General features: G+C 43.6%; 1 protein-coding gene across 7 annotated transcripts in view; it reads left to right on the forward strand.

Moving 5' to 3' along the window:
- Positions 1-14,973, forward strand: part of LOC310668145 (synaptonemal complex central element protein 1-like) — a 29,795-nt gene that overhangs the window by 10,920 nt on the left and 3,902 nt on the right. For 5 of the 7 annotated variants that reach the window (XM_083421154.1, XM_083421153.1, XM_083421156.1 and 2 more), the window contains 5 exons: positions 462-509; positions 7,497-7,551; positions 8,139-8,228; positions 10,181-10,244; positions 11,713-11,773. In XM_083421154.1, coding sequence (XP_083277280.1) covers positions 462-509; positions 7,497-7,551; positions 8,139-8,228; positions 10,181-10,244; positions 11,713-11,773 — 318 coding nt within the window. The remainder of the gene's footprint in view (positions 1-461; positions 510-7,496; positions 7,552-8,138; positions 8,229-10,180; positions 10,245-11,712; positions 11,774-14,973) is intronic. The other 2 variants (XM_083421157.1, XM_083421152.1) reach the window with 1 other exon arrangement.

Genomic DNA, 14,973 nt, shown 5'->3' on the forward strand with positions numbered 1-14,973 from the left:
GCTGGTTTTTTGAGGCCACTTTCAAAGTATCTACATAATAAAATTACCAGTAAGTTCTTAGGAATGTAAGAGCCCTGCCAAATCAGACCAAATGCCCATCTAGTCCATCATTGTGTTTGTTTTATTTATTTAAAACATTTCTAATTCTATTTATTTATCCTGCTATTTATTGCAAAAAGCATTTATATAGCAGATAAAAGTAAAATTCATATATTGAACATAAAAACAACAGAAAAAATAAAAGAGCAAATGAGAGCAACTAATCCAGGCCTCTTTGTGAGCTATGCTGCATTGTGATTATTATTTTTAATGACCTATGTGGATGTAGTATTTTATTACAGCTTTTTATTGTTAATTTTTTTTACTAGGTATGCATTATTTGGGAACTTTGAGTGAATGGCTGATTATGTTATTAATAAAGAAACAAGGTAGCAGCTAAATGAGCTCTTTTCCTTTTGCAGTAAATGCTGAGAAATCAAGCCTTGAGGAAATATGGAGTGAAATGAAAGGTGACAACAAGAAGGGGAGTTTTTGGGGGGTCTTCAGCACAATCAAGTTTTAGCACACTTCCAAAACATCTCTGCTTTTTTTTGCAGGGACAGAGTCCATTTTCTCAGTACTGGGTCTGATTATATATCCTTTATCTGAGTAAATATGACAACTTTCCCTTAGGTAGTCCATATACTGTATTACTATTACTTTAACTGCAGTGTGTAATGTGCCTTCAAGAATGACATAAATACCTATTGGATATTATCTGAGGTATCATTAGGGAAGATCAGGGGACGTCAGTGAACTACCCATAAGTACCACGGTGCCTGCCAGTATTTTGTATGGCACCTGCAAAGGGTCTCAGTAAACATCCCTCAGAAATCTACAATACAATTGGCTCTTCCTGCTCAGTTCTTGTGTACACTGGCTCAGCCTCTCCTACATTCAGCACATTCCCTTAAGTATGTCAGCATTTCATGGGATGCCAGGACTGGACATCCACCCATCATCTGTTCTGAACAGAGGAGTGGTGCAAAGAACTCCCTGCCAGGAAGACAATGATGACTGGTGTAGATGCTCACCCACAACAGATAGGGAGGCTAATGTCCACACTATTTTGTAGGAAAGACATTAACTATAACTGGTGTACACTTCTTAAATTTTTTATTGTTACATGCCACCCCAACCTCTGAGCTGTGCAAGATTCCAGGGGGGCAGGTGCTTACTCAGGGTTCGTGTTTCCTTTGAGAACAAGGCACAGAGGAGACAGTGGTGTCTTTAGGATATATGGTTTATTTACACATATATACAATCTGAGCCTATGATAAAGGTGCTTACAGCAGAGGTTTTCAACCTTGGGTCCACAGCTCGCTTAACCTACTACATTCTTTCTGTGGCACCCCAATGGAGCTCAGGAGCCCAGTTATGTCACCTACAGAGCCAGCAGCCCCTCACCCTTTTTGGAACACCCTCCCTTGTGGAGTGTTCCCTTAGCTTCCTCTCCTCTCCTCTCCCCTCTCCTCTTCTTGGGAGTCCTCTGGGCAGTTGCTGATGCCGTCCCTGGTCTCTGAGCTGCTCACCCCACCCCCACGCCAAAGAGAGGTGCCTCCAAGAGGCACCCCCCACCTGTGGAGCTTATAGCCAGGGCTGCTGCAATAAACAGCTGTGCAAGCCTTTGGGAGGCAGACACATGACAGGGCATCAGAGGAGGGAGGGAAGGAAAGAGGGACAGAGGCCAGTGTTGCCTGCAGCACCCAGACCATCATTCAAAGCACCCCAGGGTGCCACGGCACACTGGTTGAAAGCCACTGGTTTACAGCATTGATTCTTGCTTCTCCCATCACCACAGCAGCCTTGGATCAAAAACATCACCAGCCATGGCTCAGCCTCCCTCCAGCTTGCTGCATTCTTATAGACTGCAACTATTTTTTGTCATGGACTGGCTGCATGAGGAGTGGTTGGAGGCTCCAGCTGGAGAACCCTCTAGGGAAGCCTCAGAAGAGGAAGGCTCAGGCAGGACATTGAAGACAAGTCAGGATGAAGAGGGGAGGCAGAATCATTGGATACTGAACAAGCAACAGGCTTGATTGAGAGAGATGTAGGACAGGCAGCTGGAAAGGAGGTGGGGGTTGAGGCTGCAACAAATTCCTAGGAGTGGGCTGGTCCTACTGTATTCAGCTCCCCTCCTCCCTTGTCTCCAAGGGCACAGAGGGCTTTGCATGCAGAACAACAATGGCCCCAGAGGTTGCAGGGCCCCCCTCCCTAACAGAGTTTAAGATTGCTGGGGAATCAGGTGGACGGGGAGGAGGCTTAAGCGGAAATAGGAGGCACAGATCATCAGTTCTGGAAACTGCTATACTGGGGCCAGTCTTGCCCGTAGGTTTCTGTTTGTGTTTTGTTTCCTTGAATAAAAAAATCAACTTTTCTGCTTGTCTCAGAGTCTCTGTGCTGACCTACAGCTGAACCAGCCCTGACATTTTCCTCCAGCTCACATCATCTCCAAATGCAATCCTAAACTCAACTCTGCTTTGTCCCTGCTAAAAAGGGGGTTTCTTGTGTGTGTAAAAGGGGTTTCTTGTGTGTGTGATTCTTTCTGGCTGATTAGCTGCTCTCCCTGTGCAAAGGTCAGAGGGGGCAGGGTTTCTGTTGAGGCAGGTGATTAGCTGTGGGAGGAGCTTATCAGAGTTTGCAGGGCAGCGGTGCGCGCCTAGCGGTGCGCGCAGTTTGATCCATCTTTTAGATTTAGGGGAGCTAGTCTGAAACATTTGTTGGGGGAAACCTAGGTTTTTTGGGGGGCAGTTATTTGTCCTGTCTTCCCGCTTTTTATGATGCAGGACCGCTGTAGCCACCCCCAACGACACATTCTCAAGATGGAGGGGGAGGGAACAGCTGCAGTCGCCTGCAGTTCCTGCGCAATGTTTGCCATCTTGCCAAAGGTTGCAGGCAGCTTTACATGCAGCAATTGCATGTTGATTGCCCTCCTAAAAGACAAAGTCCAGCAACTGGAGGAACGTGTAGCTACGCTCCAAAGAATTAGAGAGCTGGAGCTCTTCTTGGAAGCAGCAGAGCACACTGTCTCCACCAAGGAGGAAACAGGGGACTCCCCTGAGAAGGAGGCTAGTTCACCAACACAGGAGCCAGATATATGGAGAAACGTGACCCAAAGAAGTAGGAGGCCCAGTGTTCGCTTTGATTGTTTAAAAATACACAATCGTTTTGAGGTCCTCTCCCCTAGCATGGAAGACGAAGAGCAGACTCCATTTGAGGATCTCTCCCTCATTACAGTCCATCAGGTATATGAAGACGAGCAGCAAAGTCAGTCCTCAGGGAATGTGCAGGGGACCTTGGAATGGACAGCTCACGGAAGAACCCCGACCAAACCTAAGAGGAGGTGTGTAGTGGTGATAGGGGATTCCCTACTGAGGGGAACAGAAGCAATGATCTGTGGGCCTGACAAGATGTCTCGGGAAGTGTGCTGTCTCCCCGGGGCTAAGATCCAAGATGTAACTGAACGACTGCAAGGAATCATAAAACCCACTGACAAATACCCCTTCCTCTTGGTTCATGTGGGAACCAATGACACTGCAAGCAATAGCCTCCAGAAGATCAAAAGAGACTACAAGGCTCTGGGCAGGAAATTGAAGCAATTAAATGCACAAATTGTCATCTCATCTGTCCTCCCAGTTGAACGACGTGGCCCAGGGAGAGAGGGAAAAATAGTGGAAGTGAACAGCTGGCTTCGCAAATGGTGTAAACAGGAACGGTTTGGATTCTTAGATCATGGACTGCAGTTTCTTGAAGATGGACTTCTGGCAAGCGATGGGCTGCACCTCACAACGGTTGGGAGGAATGTTTTTGCCAAAAATCTCATAAACCTCATCAGGAGGGCTTTAAACTGACTAATGTGGGGGAGGGAGACAGTGCTCCTGAAGGTAGGAGTCTATCAACTGATGAAGATGATCATCCAAATGTCATAGACCAAATGGAGCAAACAGCACGCAGACCTGGTGGTGGGAGGAAAAAATCCTTAAATAAGAGACACGGGGGAATGATTAATGGACTAATGCGCAAAGCATGGGAAATAAACAAGATGAGCTTGAGCTCTTGGTACAGGAAACTAAATATGACATAATAGGCATCACTGAAACCTGGTGGGATAAGTCCCACGATTGGAATGTAATAATGGAGGGATACAATCTATTTCAGAGAAACAGACCAGACAAGAAAGGAGGAGGAGTGCCGTTATATGTCAGGGATGTGTATACCTGTGAAGAGATCCAAGATTTAGAACCTCAAAGCCAAAGTGAGAGCATTTGGGTCAAAATTAAGGGAGAGAAGAATAACAGAGACCTCATTGTGGGAGTTTACTATAGATCCCCAAGCCAAACAGAGGACATAGATGATGCCTTCCTGGAACAGATGGCCAAGCATGCAAAAGGAAGGGAGATAGTAGTAATGGGGGACTTCAATTACCCGGATATTTGTTGGATGTCAAACTCAGCCAAGAGCATAAGGTCAAACAGATTCCTCACTGGCCTTGCAGACAACTTCATTGTCCAGAAAGTGGGAGAAGCAACAAGAGGAACAGCCATTTTATATCTGGTCCTAACCAATGTTGATGACCTGGTTAGTGGGGTAGAAGTGGAAGGATCATTAGGCGCGAGTGATCATGCTCTTCTGAAGTTTACTATACAGCGGAAAGGAGCAGCCAAGCATACTAGGACTCAATTTCTTGACTTTAAGAAAGCCGACTTCATAAAACTTAGGGAAGTGCTGGGTGAGAACCCATGGACAGTAATACTAAAAGGAAAGGGAGTTCATGATGGCTGGGAGTTTGTTAAGAGGGAGATAGTAAAAGCATAACTTCAGGCAATACCAATGAGACGGAAACATGGAAGGTGCCTAAAGAAGCCAGGGTGGCTATCTAAAGAACTTTTAACTGAGTTAAGATTAAAAAAGGATGTGTACAAAAAATTGAAAAGGGGGGGAACCACCAAAGAGGAATTCAAACAAATAGCCAGCACGTGTAGACACAAAGTCAGAAAAGCTAAAGCACAGAATGAACTCAGGCATGCTAGAGAGGTTAAAAGCAACAAAAAAGGCTTTTATGGGTATGTTCGTAGCAAAAGGAAGAACAAAGAAACAGTGGGGTCACTCAGAGGAGAAGATGGTGAAATGCAAACAGGGGACACAGAAAGGGCTGAACTCCTCAATGCCTTCTTTGCCTCAGTCTTCTCCGATAAAGAAAACAATGCCCGACCTGAAGAATTTGGAGCATATGATTCAGCAGAGGAAACACAGCCCAGAATAACTAAGGAGATAGTAGTACAAGAATACTTGGCTAGTTTAGATGTATTCAAGTCTCCAGGGCCAGATGAACTGCATCCAAGAGTATTAAAAGAACTGGCAGATGTGATCTCAGAACCACTGGCAGTCATCTTTGAGAATTCCTGGAGAACAGGCGAAGTCCCAGCAGACTGGAGGAGGGCAAATGTTGTCCCTATTTTCAAAAAGGGGAAAAGAGAGGACCCAAATAATTACCGCCCAGTCAGTCTGACATCAATACCAGGGAAGATTCTGGAGCAGATCATTAAGCAAACAGTCTGTGAGCACCTAGAAAGGAATGCTGTGATCACCAATAGTCAGCATGGATTTCTGAAAAACAAGTCATGTCAGACTAACCTGATCTCGTTTTTTGACAGAATTACAAGCCTGGTAGATGAAGGGAACGCAGTGGATGTAGCCTACCTTGATTTCAGCAAGGCATTTGACAAGGTGCCCCATGATATTCTTGTAAAGAAGCTGGTAAAATGCAGGCTTGACTATGCTACCACTCAGTGGATTTGTAACTGGCTGACTGACCGAACCCAAAGGGTGCTCATCAATGGTTCCTCTTCATCCTGGAGAAGAGTGACTAGTGGGGTGCCACAGGGTTCTGTCTTGGGCCCGGTCTTATTCAACATCTTTATCAACGACTTGGATGATGGACTCAAGGGCATCCTGATCAAATTTGCAGATGACACCAAACTGGGAGGGGTGGCTAACACCCCAGAGGACAGGATCACACTTCAAAATGACCTTGACAGATTAGAGAACTGGGCCAAAACAAACAAGATGAATTTTAACAGGGAGAAATGTAAAGTATTGCACTTGGGCAAAAAAAATGAGAGGCACAAATACAAGATGGGTGACACCTGGCTTGAGAGCAGTACATGTGAAAAGGATCTAGGAGTCTTGGTTGACCACAAACTTGACATGAGCCAACAGTGTGACGCGGCAGCTAAAAAAGCCAATGCAATTCTGGGCTGCATCAATAGGAGTATAGCATCTAGATCAAGGGAAGTTATAGTGCCACTGTATTCTGCTCTGGTCAGACCTCACCTGGAGTACTGTGTCCAGTTCTGGGCACCACAGTTCAAGAAGGACACTGACAAACTGGAACGTGTCCAGAGGAGGGCAACCAAAATGGTCAAAGGCCTGGAAACGATGCCTTATGAGGAACGGCTAAGGGAGCTGGGCATGTTTAGCCTGGAGAAGAGGAGGTTAAGGGGTGATATGATAGCCATGTTCAAATATATAAAAGGATGTCACATAGAGGAGGGAGAAAGGTTGTTTTCTGCTGCTCCAGAGAAGCGGACACGGAGCAATGGATCCAAACTACAAGAAAGAATATTCCACCTAAACTCTAGGAAGAACTTCCTGACAGTAAGAGCTGTTTGACAGTGGAATTTGCTGCCAAGGAGTGTGGTGGAGTCTCCTTCTTTGGAGGTCTTTAAGCAGAGGCTTGACAACCATATGTCAGGAGTGCTCTGATGGTGTTTCCTGCTTGGCAGGGGGTTGGACTCGATGGCCCTTGTGGTCTCTTCCAACTCTATGATTCTATGATTCTATAACTATCTCAGAGCCCAGGGTGGCACAGAGTCTTTGCTTTCTTGATGTCCCATCTCCCTATCTTTATCTTTGTTTTCCAGCTTTGTTAAAGGCCCATCTCTCAGGCAATCTCCTGAACATGAGAAGCTGAATCCAGCTATTAAGAGTATGACTTCCAGTTTAACTCTCCAAGCATTGATTAAATTTTAACACTTAGTAAATTCAGGACTTATGGGTGTCTGGCACCCACAAACTAATAACAGTATGTTGGGTTCAACATAGCTACTCCTTCAGTTTATTTCTCATATGAGGAAGGATTGAGGCAGAACTAGTAGTTTCCAAGAGCTGTGTCAGTCAAATATAGGGATTAGCAATTAGAATCTTCAGTCGGACTTTCCTTCATCCACTCCTTGAAATGCTTCTATGAAACTATAATGCTTGTCATTAATTTAAAAGCAAGTTGCTGCTGAGAATAGTCTTTTCGACAAGATACACAATTTTTTTCTTCTCTTTGAACACTAAGAATATTGATGTCAGTTGAAAGTTAGAGAACATGTATATACGGTCATGATAGAAATATTATACATAAAAAGAGTAACCAGAGTTCTAAACACTAGTATTCATCTTCCCTGTAGGGACACGACAAATTGTACAGCTGCACTGTGAAGAGACAGAAACAGAGATGCAGAGGTGAGCTGTGGTTCAACTGGGTTAGAATGAGACATCAGTCTTATTTCTGTGGTTTATCTTTATTTTGTGTGTCAGATTTCTTAATGTTTTCCTTTTATATCCCCTCCTCCACCCCCCTGGAATTCTTCATAAACCTACTGATGTAAATAGAAACTGGGAGGAAATAAAATTAAAATACTGAAGGGTATATATGTAAAGGAAAGAGGAATACATCAAAACTTTAAAGTTGCAGTTGTAATCAGAAGGATCCATCGCCTCACTCCAGACAAGCCACAAGCTATTACCAAGGCTTGCTCTGAGTGAGACAAGCTCATGTTCAAAATATGTGCTAAGCCAAACCATGGCTTAGCCCCAGGTAGCACGATGGCAGGGAAGGAGTACAGCAACCATGATTTCTCCAGGAACCTGCACATGCACATCTGTGCTAGGCCATAGTTTGGCTTAGTGTTCTGTGAGAACTGTGTCAGTAAGTATTCTGACAGCCTGATTCTATGCATATTTAATCAGAACTTAAGTTCCACTGTGCTCATCAAAAAATTTTTAAGAGGAAGCCCAATTCTACACCTCAGCTTTATCTTGTTTATCAGGCAGCAGAAAATGAACCTAGAGCGCAAGCAGCGTATTGAAGAACTCACAGCCAAGATCCAAGAAGAGAGAGTAAAGCAAAGAGACCAGAGGTAATTATAGAATCTGGTCACAAGAGTTTTGGGTTACACTTTATTCCAATTCCAATTAATTGCAATATGTATTATTTTAGCAAGAGTGCCATAAATTTCAGTTTCTGTAGAATAAAGTTGCAATGCTTGTGGACTGGTAGGTATTGCTGGTAGGTTTAGGACTGATAAAAAAGTACCACTTTGTTTCATGTGATGACTCGATTAGAAGGTTTCGGCCTGGGATGGGGAATATGCACGTAATAAATTATGAAACAATAGGATAGGAGAGGCCTAACAGGCCAGACCAAATAGGCTGGGTGAAATCTGACACAGTCTTTTACACAGTGAATGGAATTGATTACAAGAGGTAGTGATGGCCTCTAGCTTAAATAGCTATAAAAAGGGAGTAGCCAAATTTATACAGGACAGTCTAGCAATTGCTATTAGCCATGACAATGACTATGCTAGATCAATGTCTTGCCTCAGTAATGGACTGGGTGATAATAAACTGAAGCTTAAGCTAGACAAGACAAAGGCCCAGTTAGTAGGTGGTTCCCTAGACTGGATGGATGGGATGTGGTCTCCTCTGGATGAGGCTGAAGCAGGTATGTGGCTTGGGGTACTTCTTGATCTGCTGTTGATGTTTCAGGCTCAAATGGCCTTCCATCAGTTTCAACTGAGCCTCTTGGGCTTGTTGGTCGGCGGTTCGAATCCCCGCGATGGGGTGAGCTCCCGTTGCTTGGTCCCAGCTCCTGCCAACCTAGCAGTTCAAAAGCATGCCAAAAAGTGCAAGTAGATAAATAGGTACTGCTCCGGCGGGAAGGTAAACAGCGTTTCCGTGCGCTGCTCTGGTTTCAGTGTTGCGTTGCGCCAGAAGTGGCTTAACTGTCTGTGGACAAACACCAGCTCCCTCAGAATGTAAAGCAAGATGAGCACCGCAACCCCAGAGTTGTCTGTGACTGGACTTAACTGTCATGGGTCCTTTACCTTTTTTTTTTTTAACCCCTATGATGACAGGGAAAGCCCAACTTCTGTTGTCTACACTCTGGTAACCTCCAGGTTGGACTACTGCAATGTGTTACGTATGGGGCTGCCTTTGAAGATGGTTCAGAAACTGCAGCTGGTGCAGAATTTGGCAGCCAGGTTGCTACTGGGGCAGGACTGTCTCAACATATAACACCAATTCTAGCATGGTTCCACTGGCTGCTAGTGAGTGGATTCAAGTTAAAGTGTAGTTTGAACCTATAAAACTGTATGTGACTCAGGACTTCAAGGACTGCCTCTCCCCGCGTAAATCAATGTAATCTGAGGCCCTTCTTCATCTGACCCCTCCCCGGGAGGTCTAGATTGCAACATGAGAATTGGGCTTTTCAGTGGTGGCCTCCTGCTTGTGAAATGCTCTCCCCTGAGAGAGCACCATCTTTTTCTTTTGTAGGGTTTCAGGCATCTGCAACCTCTTTTGGTGGTATGGGATCTATCAGACCTGTCTCTTATCCATATAAAATAAAAACATTCCTTCCAGTAGCACCTTAGAGACCAACTAAGTTAGTTATTGGTATGAGCTTTTGTGTGCATGCACACTTTTCTTCAGATACCACTCTTATCCATATAGATATGTTTTTAGGCTTTATTGGTTGTGTTTTAGTTTTCAAGTCTCTTTGTGAGAAAAACAGGTAAGAAATATAATTAATAAAACAACAACAATATTCAACCTCCATATTCAGGACAGTATAATTCTGATTATCAAGTGTGGGGAGGGGGAAGAGGGAGATAGCTACTTGCTCTGCTTATGAGCTTTCTTTCAAGGGCATCTGAATGGTGCTTCTTGAATACTAAGTTCTGGGCTAGATGACCCCTTAGTGTGATCTAGCATAGGCAATTTTTAGGTTCCTCTCTTTAGGAAAGTTCCGTTCTCACCATTAACAGTTTTACTCTGTTCTATCTTGTCCTGTTTTTATTTTTCATGGCTTCAGACTGGAGTTTGAGCACCTACTTAATGAGCTGATGGAGAAGCACAAGAGTCTCTGGGAGCTTTACGTAAGGGCTAGGTTTTTGTCTTTACCATGAACTCAACTACTATAAAGCCACTGCAGGATAAGTGACCTTCAGAAATGTTCATGTCCAAGTGACAATATGTGAATATAGTAGAAACTGAGAATTGAGAGTCACTATATTCTGCCTTTAACTTTGGAAACAGAGTAACATCAAATGAACTTGAAACATTTGCGAACACCTGGAAATGGAGACTGTTGTATTCTATGCCTTGATTCAGAAATGTGCTAGAATATGGAAGTGCTGAGCAGCAAGGATGGGAGATGGGGACTTTAGCTTTCTTTTGATAGATGAAATGCATGAATGGAAAGATGCTCTGTCTCGAGCAGTTCAGTACATTGGAAATAAAAGCTGTATTGGGGGTGGAAGGAACATGGGAAGAAGTTTTATTTGTTCACAGATTGGTTGCTAGTTACTCTAGAGAACCACATTCATGCCTTAGCCTTGCTTTCCACAAACTGCATGCCTGTGTCCACTGGCACTTCAGAAGATGTCTCTCTGTAGCTTCCAAAAGCATGGTCAGCTTGCATCATGTAGGATGAGGCAACATAAGATGTCAGACTGAAATGGGCTGAGCTGTTGCCACCTGAGCTCCAATGACACATGGAGCTAGCCTTTTGCCACTATAACTGTTATGAAGTGTGTGAAAGCTACTCTTGGCACACACTGATAGGATTATTGGATAGCTTATTGGTTGCTCTAGAGCAGCAAAAACATACACAGAGATGGAACCATTAGCCCTATTCAGGTGTTTTGTACCTATTACACAGGTGGTACTGTGGTCTAAACCACCAAGTGTCTTGGGCTTGCCAATCGTAAGGTTAGCAGAAGGTAAATGGTGTTTCCGTGCACTCTAGCTTCCATCACGGTGTCCCACTGCACCAGAAGCGGTTTAGTCATGCTGATCACATGACCCAGAAAGCTGTCTGTGGAAAAATGCCTGAAAGCAGAGATGAGAGCCACACCCCATAGTTGAATCTGACTGGACTTTACTGTCCTGGGGTCTTTTACCTTTTTTTACTACTACTACTATTCATAATTTTATTATTTCTACCCCGTCCATCTGGCTTGGGATATAAGGGGCTTGTATCATGAGCAGTAAGCAAAGCAGTCAAACCAGCTTCTCCTTCTTGATAACTGTACCACTCCCATCAAGTGAATATGTTTATGTTTCTTTGGCTGCTTCCACGAAACAGCCATTTGGACTTTAAGTGGCCATGCCTACTTCCAATACTGGGTAGCATTCCAGCTGTCTTAAAATTGCTTCTAAACATGTATAATAGGACAAATTTTTACAAACATGCAGATGAGTTTTCATGAAGCTTCAACAGAAATTCACAAACTATTGTGGAAGATTGAACTTAAGACTGGAAGAATGAGAAATGGAGAGAGACCAAAACAGGCAGATTTGCCCCTCATTTCTCTCCCTTGAATTCTGTTTGCTGTGTTTCAGGCTAGGGAGAAACCAGCAGTGGCTGACATAAGAGAGAAGAAGGAGTGTTTGCTCAGTGAAGGTGAGAGTCTGTGGCTTTTTGGACACCTTCTAAGAGAATTCATGAAGCTAAAAGTTATCTTAAACATAATTGTTCTACAATATTACTTACTTGTATGCCATCCAAACCTTTTTGATTCCTCCTCTATTTCCTTGGATAGCATGGCAACTGTATTTGTGTGTGCTGTGCAGAATGTGGGCTAACCATTTTTAATGATACTTAACTGGAAGTGACTGTGAAATCATTAGTGTGAGAAGTGACAGAGCTCCTCATTTCTTCCCATATCAAAACCATTTTGTGATCTTAATAAAAATATAAATTCATTCAGAGGCCAAGCATTCAAGTGTACCATTCAAATATGGGCCTACTTATTGCTAAAAGGGTAGAAAACTGGCAAAGCTACCCCTGTCCTTTTCACCTCTTTTTATACTTAAAAGTAAAATTAAAAACAGAAGTTTTGAAAACAATAAACTCCCTATCTGCTGTATGCAGCAGTTTCTAGTCCCAGATTGGATTACACTGGAGTGCAATTTCTCCTAAAACTGAACTACTTAAATGGAGAGGCATACACCCCCCCCCCAGGTACATCAGTTTACACACATGATCTCCCTGGAGAAGCAGCAGAGGCTATGGTGGTGGTGGCAGGAGTGCTTTAAAGAGAAAGTGAAGTTCCCTGTTCGGGAGTGGAAGAAAGCTACGCATTACTTGGGAAACAGATCCCATGTAACTAGTACTGAATAAGACTGTACTAGTGCAGTATTACAAAAATATATATCAAAAAACACTTCTTCTGTTGTTGTCTGGAAGTACAGTGGTACCTTGGGTTACAGATGTTGTAAACAAAAATTGCCCTTTTCCCTTATGGGGTATCCAAGAGCCTATATAGAGTCCTTACGTAGGTTCCCTATTGGTAGGAGAAAATAACAGAGGCCAAACAGAGAATACTGAGAAGCAAAGCAGCTAGTAAGCTTGATCTTTATTGATCTGTTGCAACAGGGTGCTCCCCTCACCCGCAGGAGAGAGGAAGGATCCAGAAAAATGGCATGCAAGGCCTTATAAAGACTTTTGAAATTCCCATCCTGTAGATCAGGACCACCCCCAGAAACATCATACATGCATCACTGAAGGGGTGTAACCTAAGACCACCCCTCATATATACCATACCTACATCACAAAAAAGGCAGTCTAAAACAGAAAATCTGAATGTGTTTTTCTCCTGTCCTTGTTTATCTCCTGTCTGGCAGGTTACTTCATTGGATTGCCTGGGTAGCCTGGCCAGTCCTTTGTAATGATAAATACTTAGTTCCTGGGCCAGGTCACAGGCTCACACCCTATTCAAACACAGACATACCCTTAAGACAGGATTTGTGAAGGAAAAGACAATGGAGAGGCTTTTCCACTTTGACCTTGCAGAAAAAACATTTGCTCAGTTTAGGAATCAAAATGGCTTCAGGTCGGGATTTCCGGGTTGGCGCTTCTGGTTAATGGCGGATTTCCTCCGTCTCGGAGGAATCCGCTCCCTGGAAACAAGGGTCTGACCGCCACGGCGAGGCAGAGACCCGCGAAAAACCACGGTCGGAAGAAGACCGTGGGCTTGGGATTCGGCACGTACCTTTTGCGCCTCCCCTACTCGCGGGGAGACCCGGTTTCGGGGCTCTGGAGCGACGTGGGGTGAGTGGCGCGGTACATCAAATTGACCGCTACTTTCAGGGAGTGAAGCCGCACAGCTGTTGCCAGAAAGCGCCGACTTTTCCTGTGGACATTTGGACTTTAAGTAAATTTTTGTAAGTAAATTTAATTGGATCACTAAATACTTGGATTTGGCACTTGAACGTGAAGGTCTAAACAGGAAGTCCACCTTCCGTTTTGTAAAAAGATTAAAGCAAAGCTGCTGTAAGCTGAAGCCTACGAAAAGTATTTTGTAAAGTATTAATTTTCACCATTTAAGATATTGAACACCCCCTCGGAAGCAGGGGAAGAGGGGGGAATTCTTTTGTGGACGATTGAAACCTGCAGGACAGTAAAGAAGACGACTTAATTTACCACTGTCTCAAGCCTGGGATCGGGCTGTCAAAAGGCTTTATGATTTTAAAAAAACAATAACGGGGAATGGAACACATCTTGATGGACGGTTGAACAGAGATATATATCTTTTTGTATTGATTTCGTGGTACTTAAAAAGAAGAAGAGCTGATTTGTAATCTTGTAACTGAATTCTGAACTGAAAATAACAAAAATAGAAACTGTTGCCGATAGAGGGAGCTTCAGAAACTGTTGCGACTGTTACACTTCTGAGGCGGAAAATTCCATTACAGAATGGAGGCTGTGAAATAAGTGGCTTTGAAGAACTTTAAGACAATACTGGAAAAACAAGAAGCTCCTGGGAACATGGCTGATAAAATAACTGCTCTGTTGGAACAAGTGATAAAGACAGTGGGCACTCTTGAACAAAGTGTCTCTGGCTTGGAACAAAATGTATCTGTTTTGGAACAGAAAGTGAGTAATTCAACAGGTGCTGTTCGGGATGTGGAACCAACTTCGAAAGGGCAAGTATTGGAGAAGAGGATGGGACAACCAAAACAACCTGTTTTGTCTTTGCAAGATGAAATTCAAGTGGAAGCCTTAGCATCAGTGTTTCAAATTGATGGACATAAATTGAAGTTCGAGGTTATGGACGTTGAAAGTCAGATCTGGAGAGGCAGTGCCCCACTTGGACTGAGTAAGGCAAGATGGATGGATTTTCCCGGGTGGCACTGCGGGAAAGCTTGGAAAAATGGATTTCCGTAACCTCAAAGAGACTATGGAGTATGCTTTGGAATACCTTCTGGATTATAATTTTGAACATGGAGTTTGGGCAAGCATGCTGAAATTGAATAAAGGAGCCGCTGAGAAAAAAGCCCTTTGGGATTTAATTTTAGGTTTTGAAAGAAACTTGCAGGCAGACCAGGGAGAAGAGTTACGAGCCTCGGACATAAGAGCACCGGGTTGATGGAATTAATGGAAATGACAGAAAAGACTGATAATTAGCAGAAAAGACTGATAAAATCCGAAACCATGGGGAAGAGATAGTGGGGGAAAATTGGAAATTTTCTAAAACAGCATTTAGTATAATATTGCATAATTAAGGAATGTTGGGAGATGGTGGAATGAATTTATTGAACTTTAGTGGAAATAGGATAAGGATTAGGGACATTAGGATTTAAGGGTATAAGACTTAAGGG

Source organism: Podarcis tiliguerta, assembly GCF_965153285.1.
Source record: "Podarcis tiliguerta genome assembly, chromosome: 17".
NCBI classification, from domain to species: Eukaryota; Metazoa; Chordata; class Lepidosauria; order Squamata; family Lacertidae; genus Podarcis; species Podarcis tiliguerta.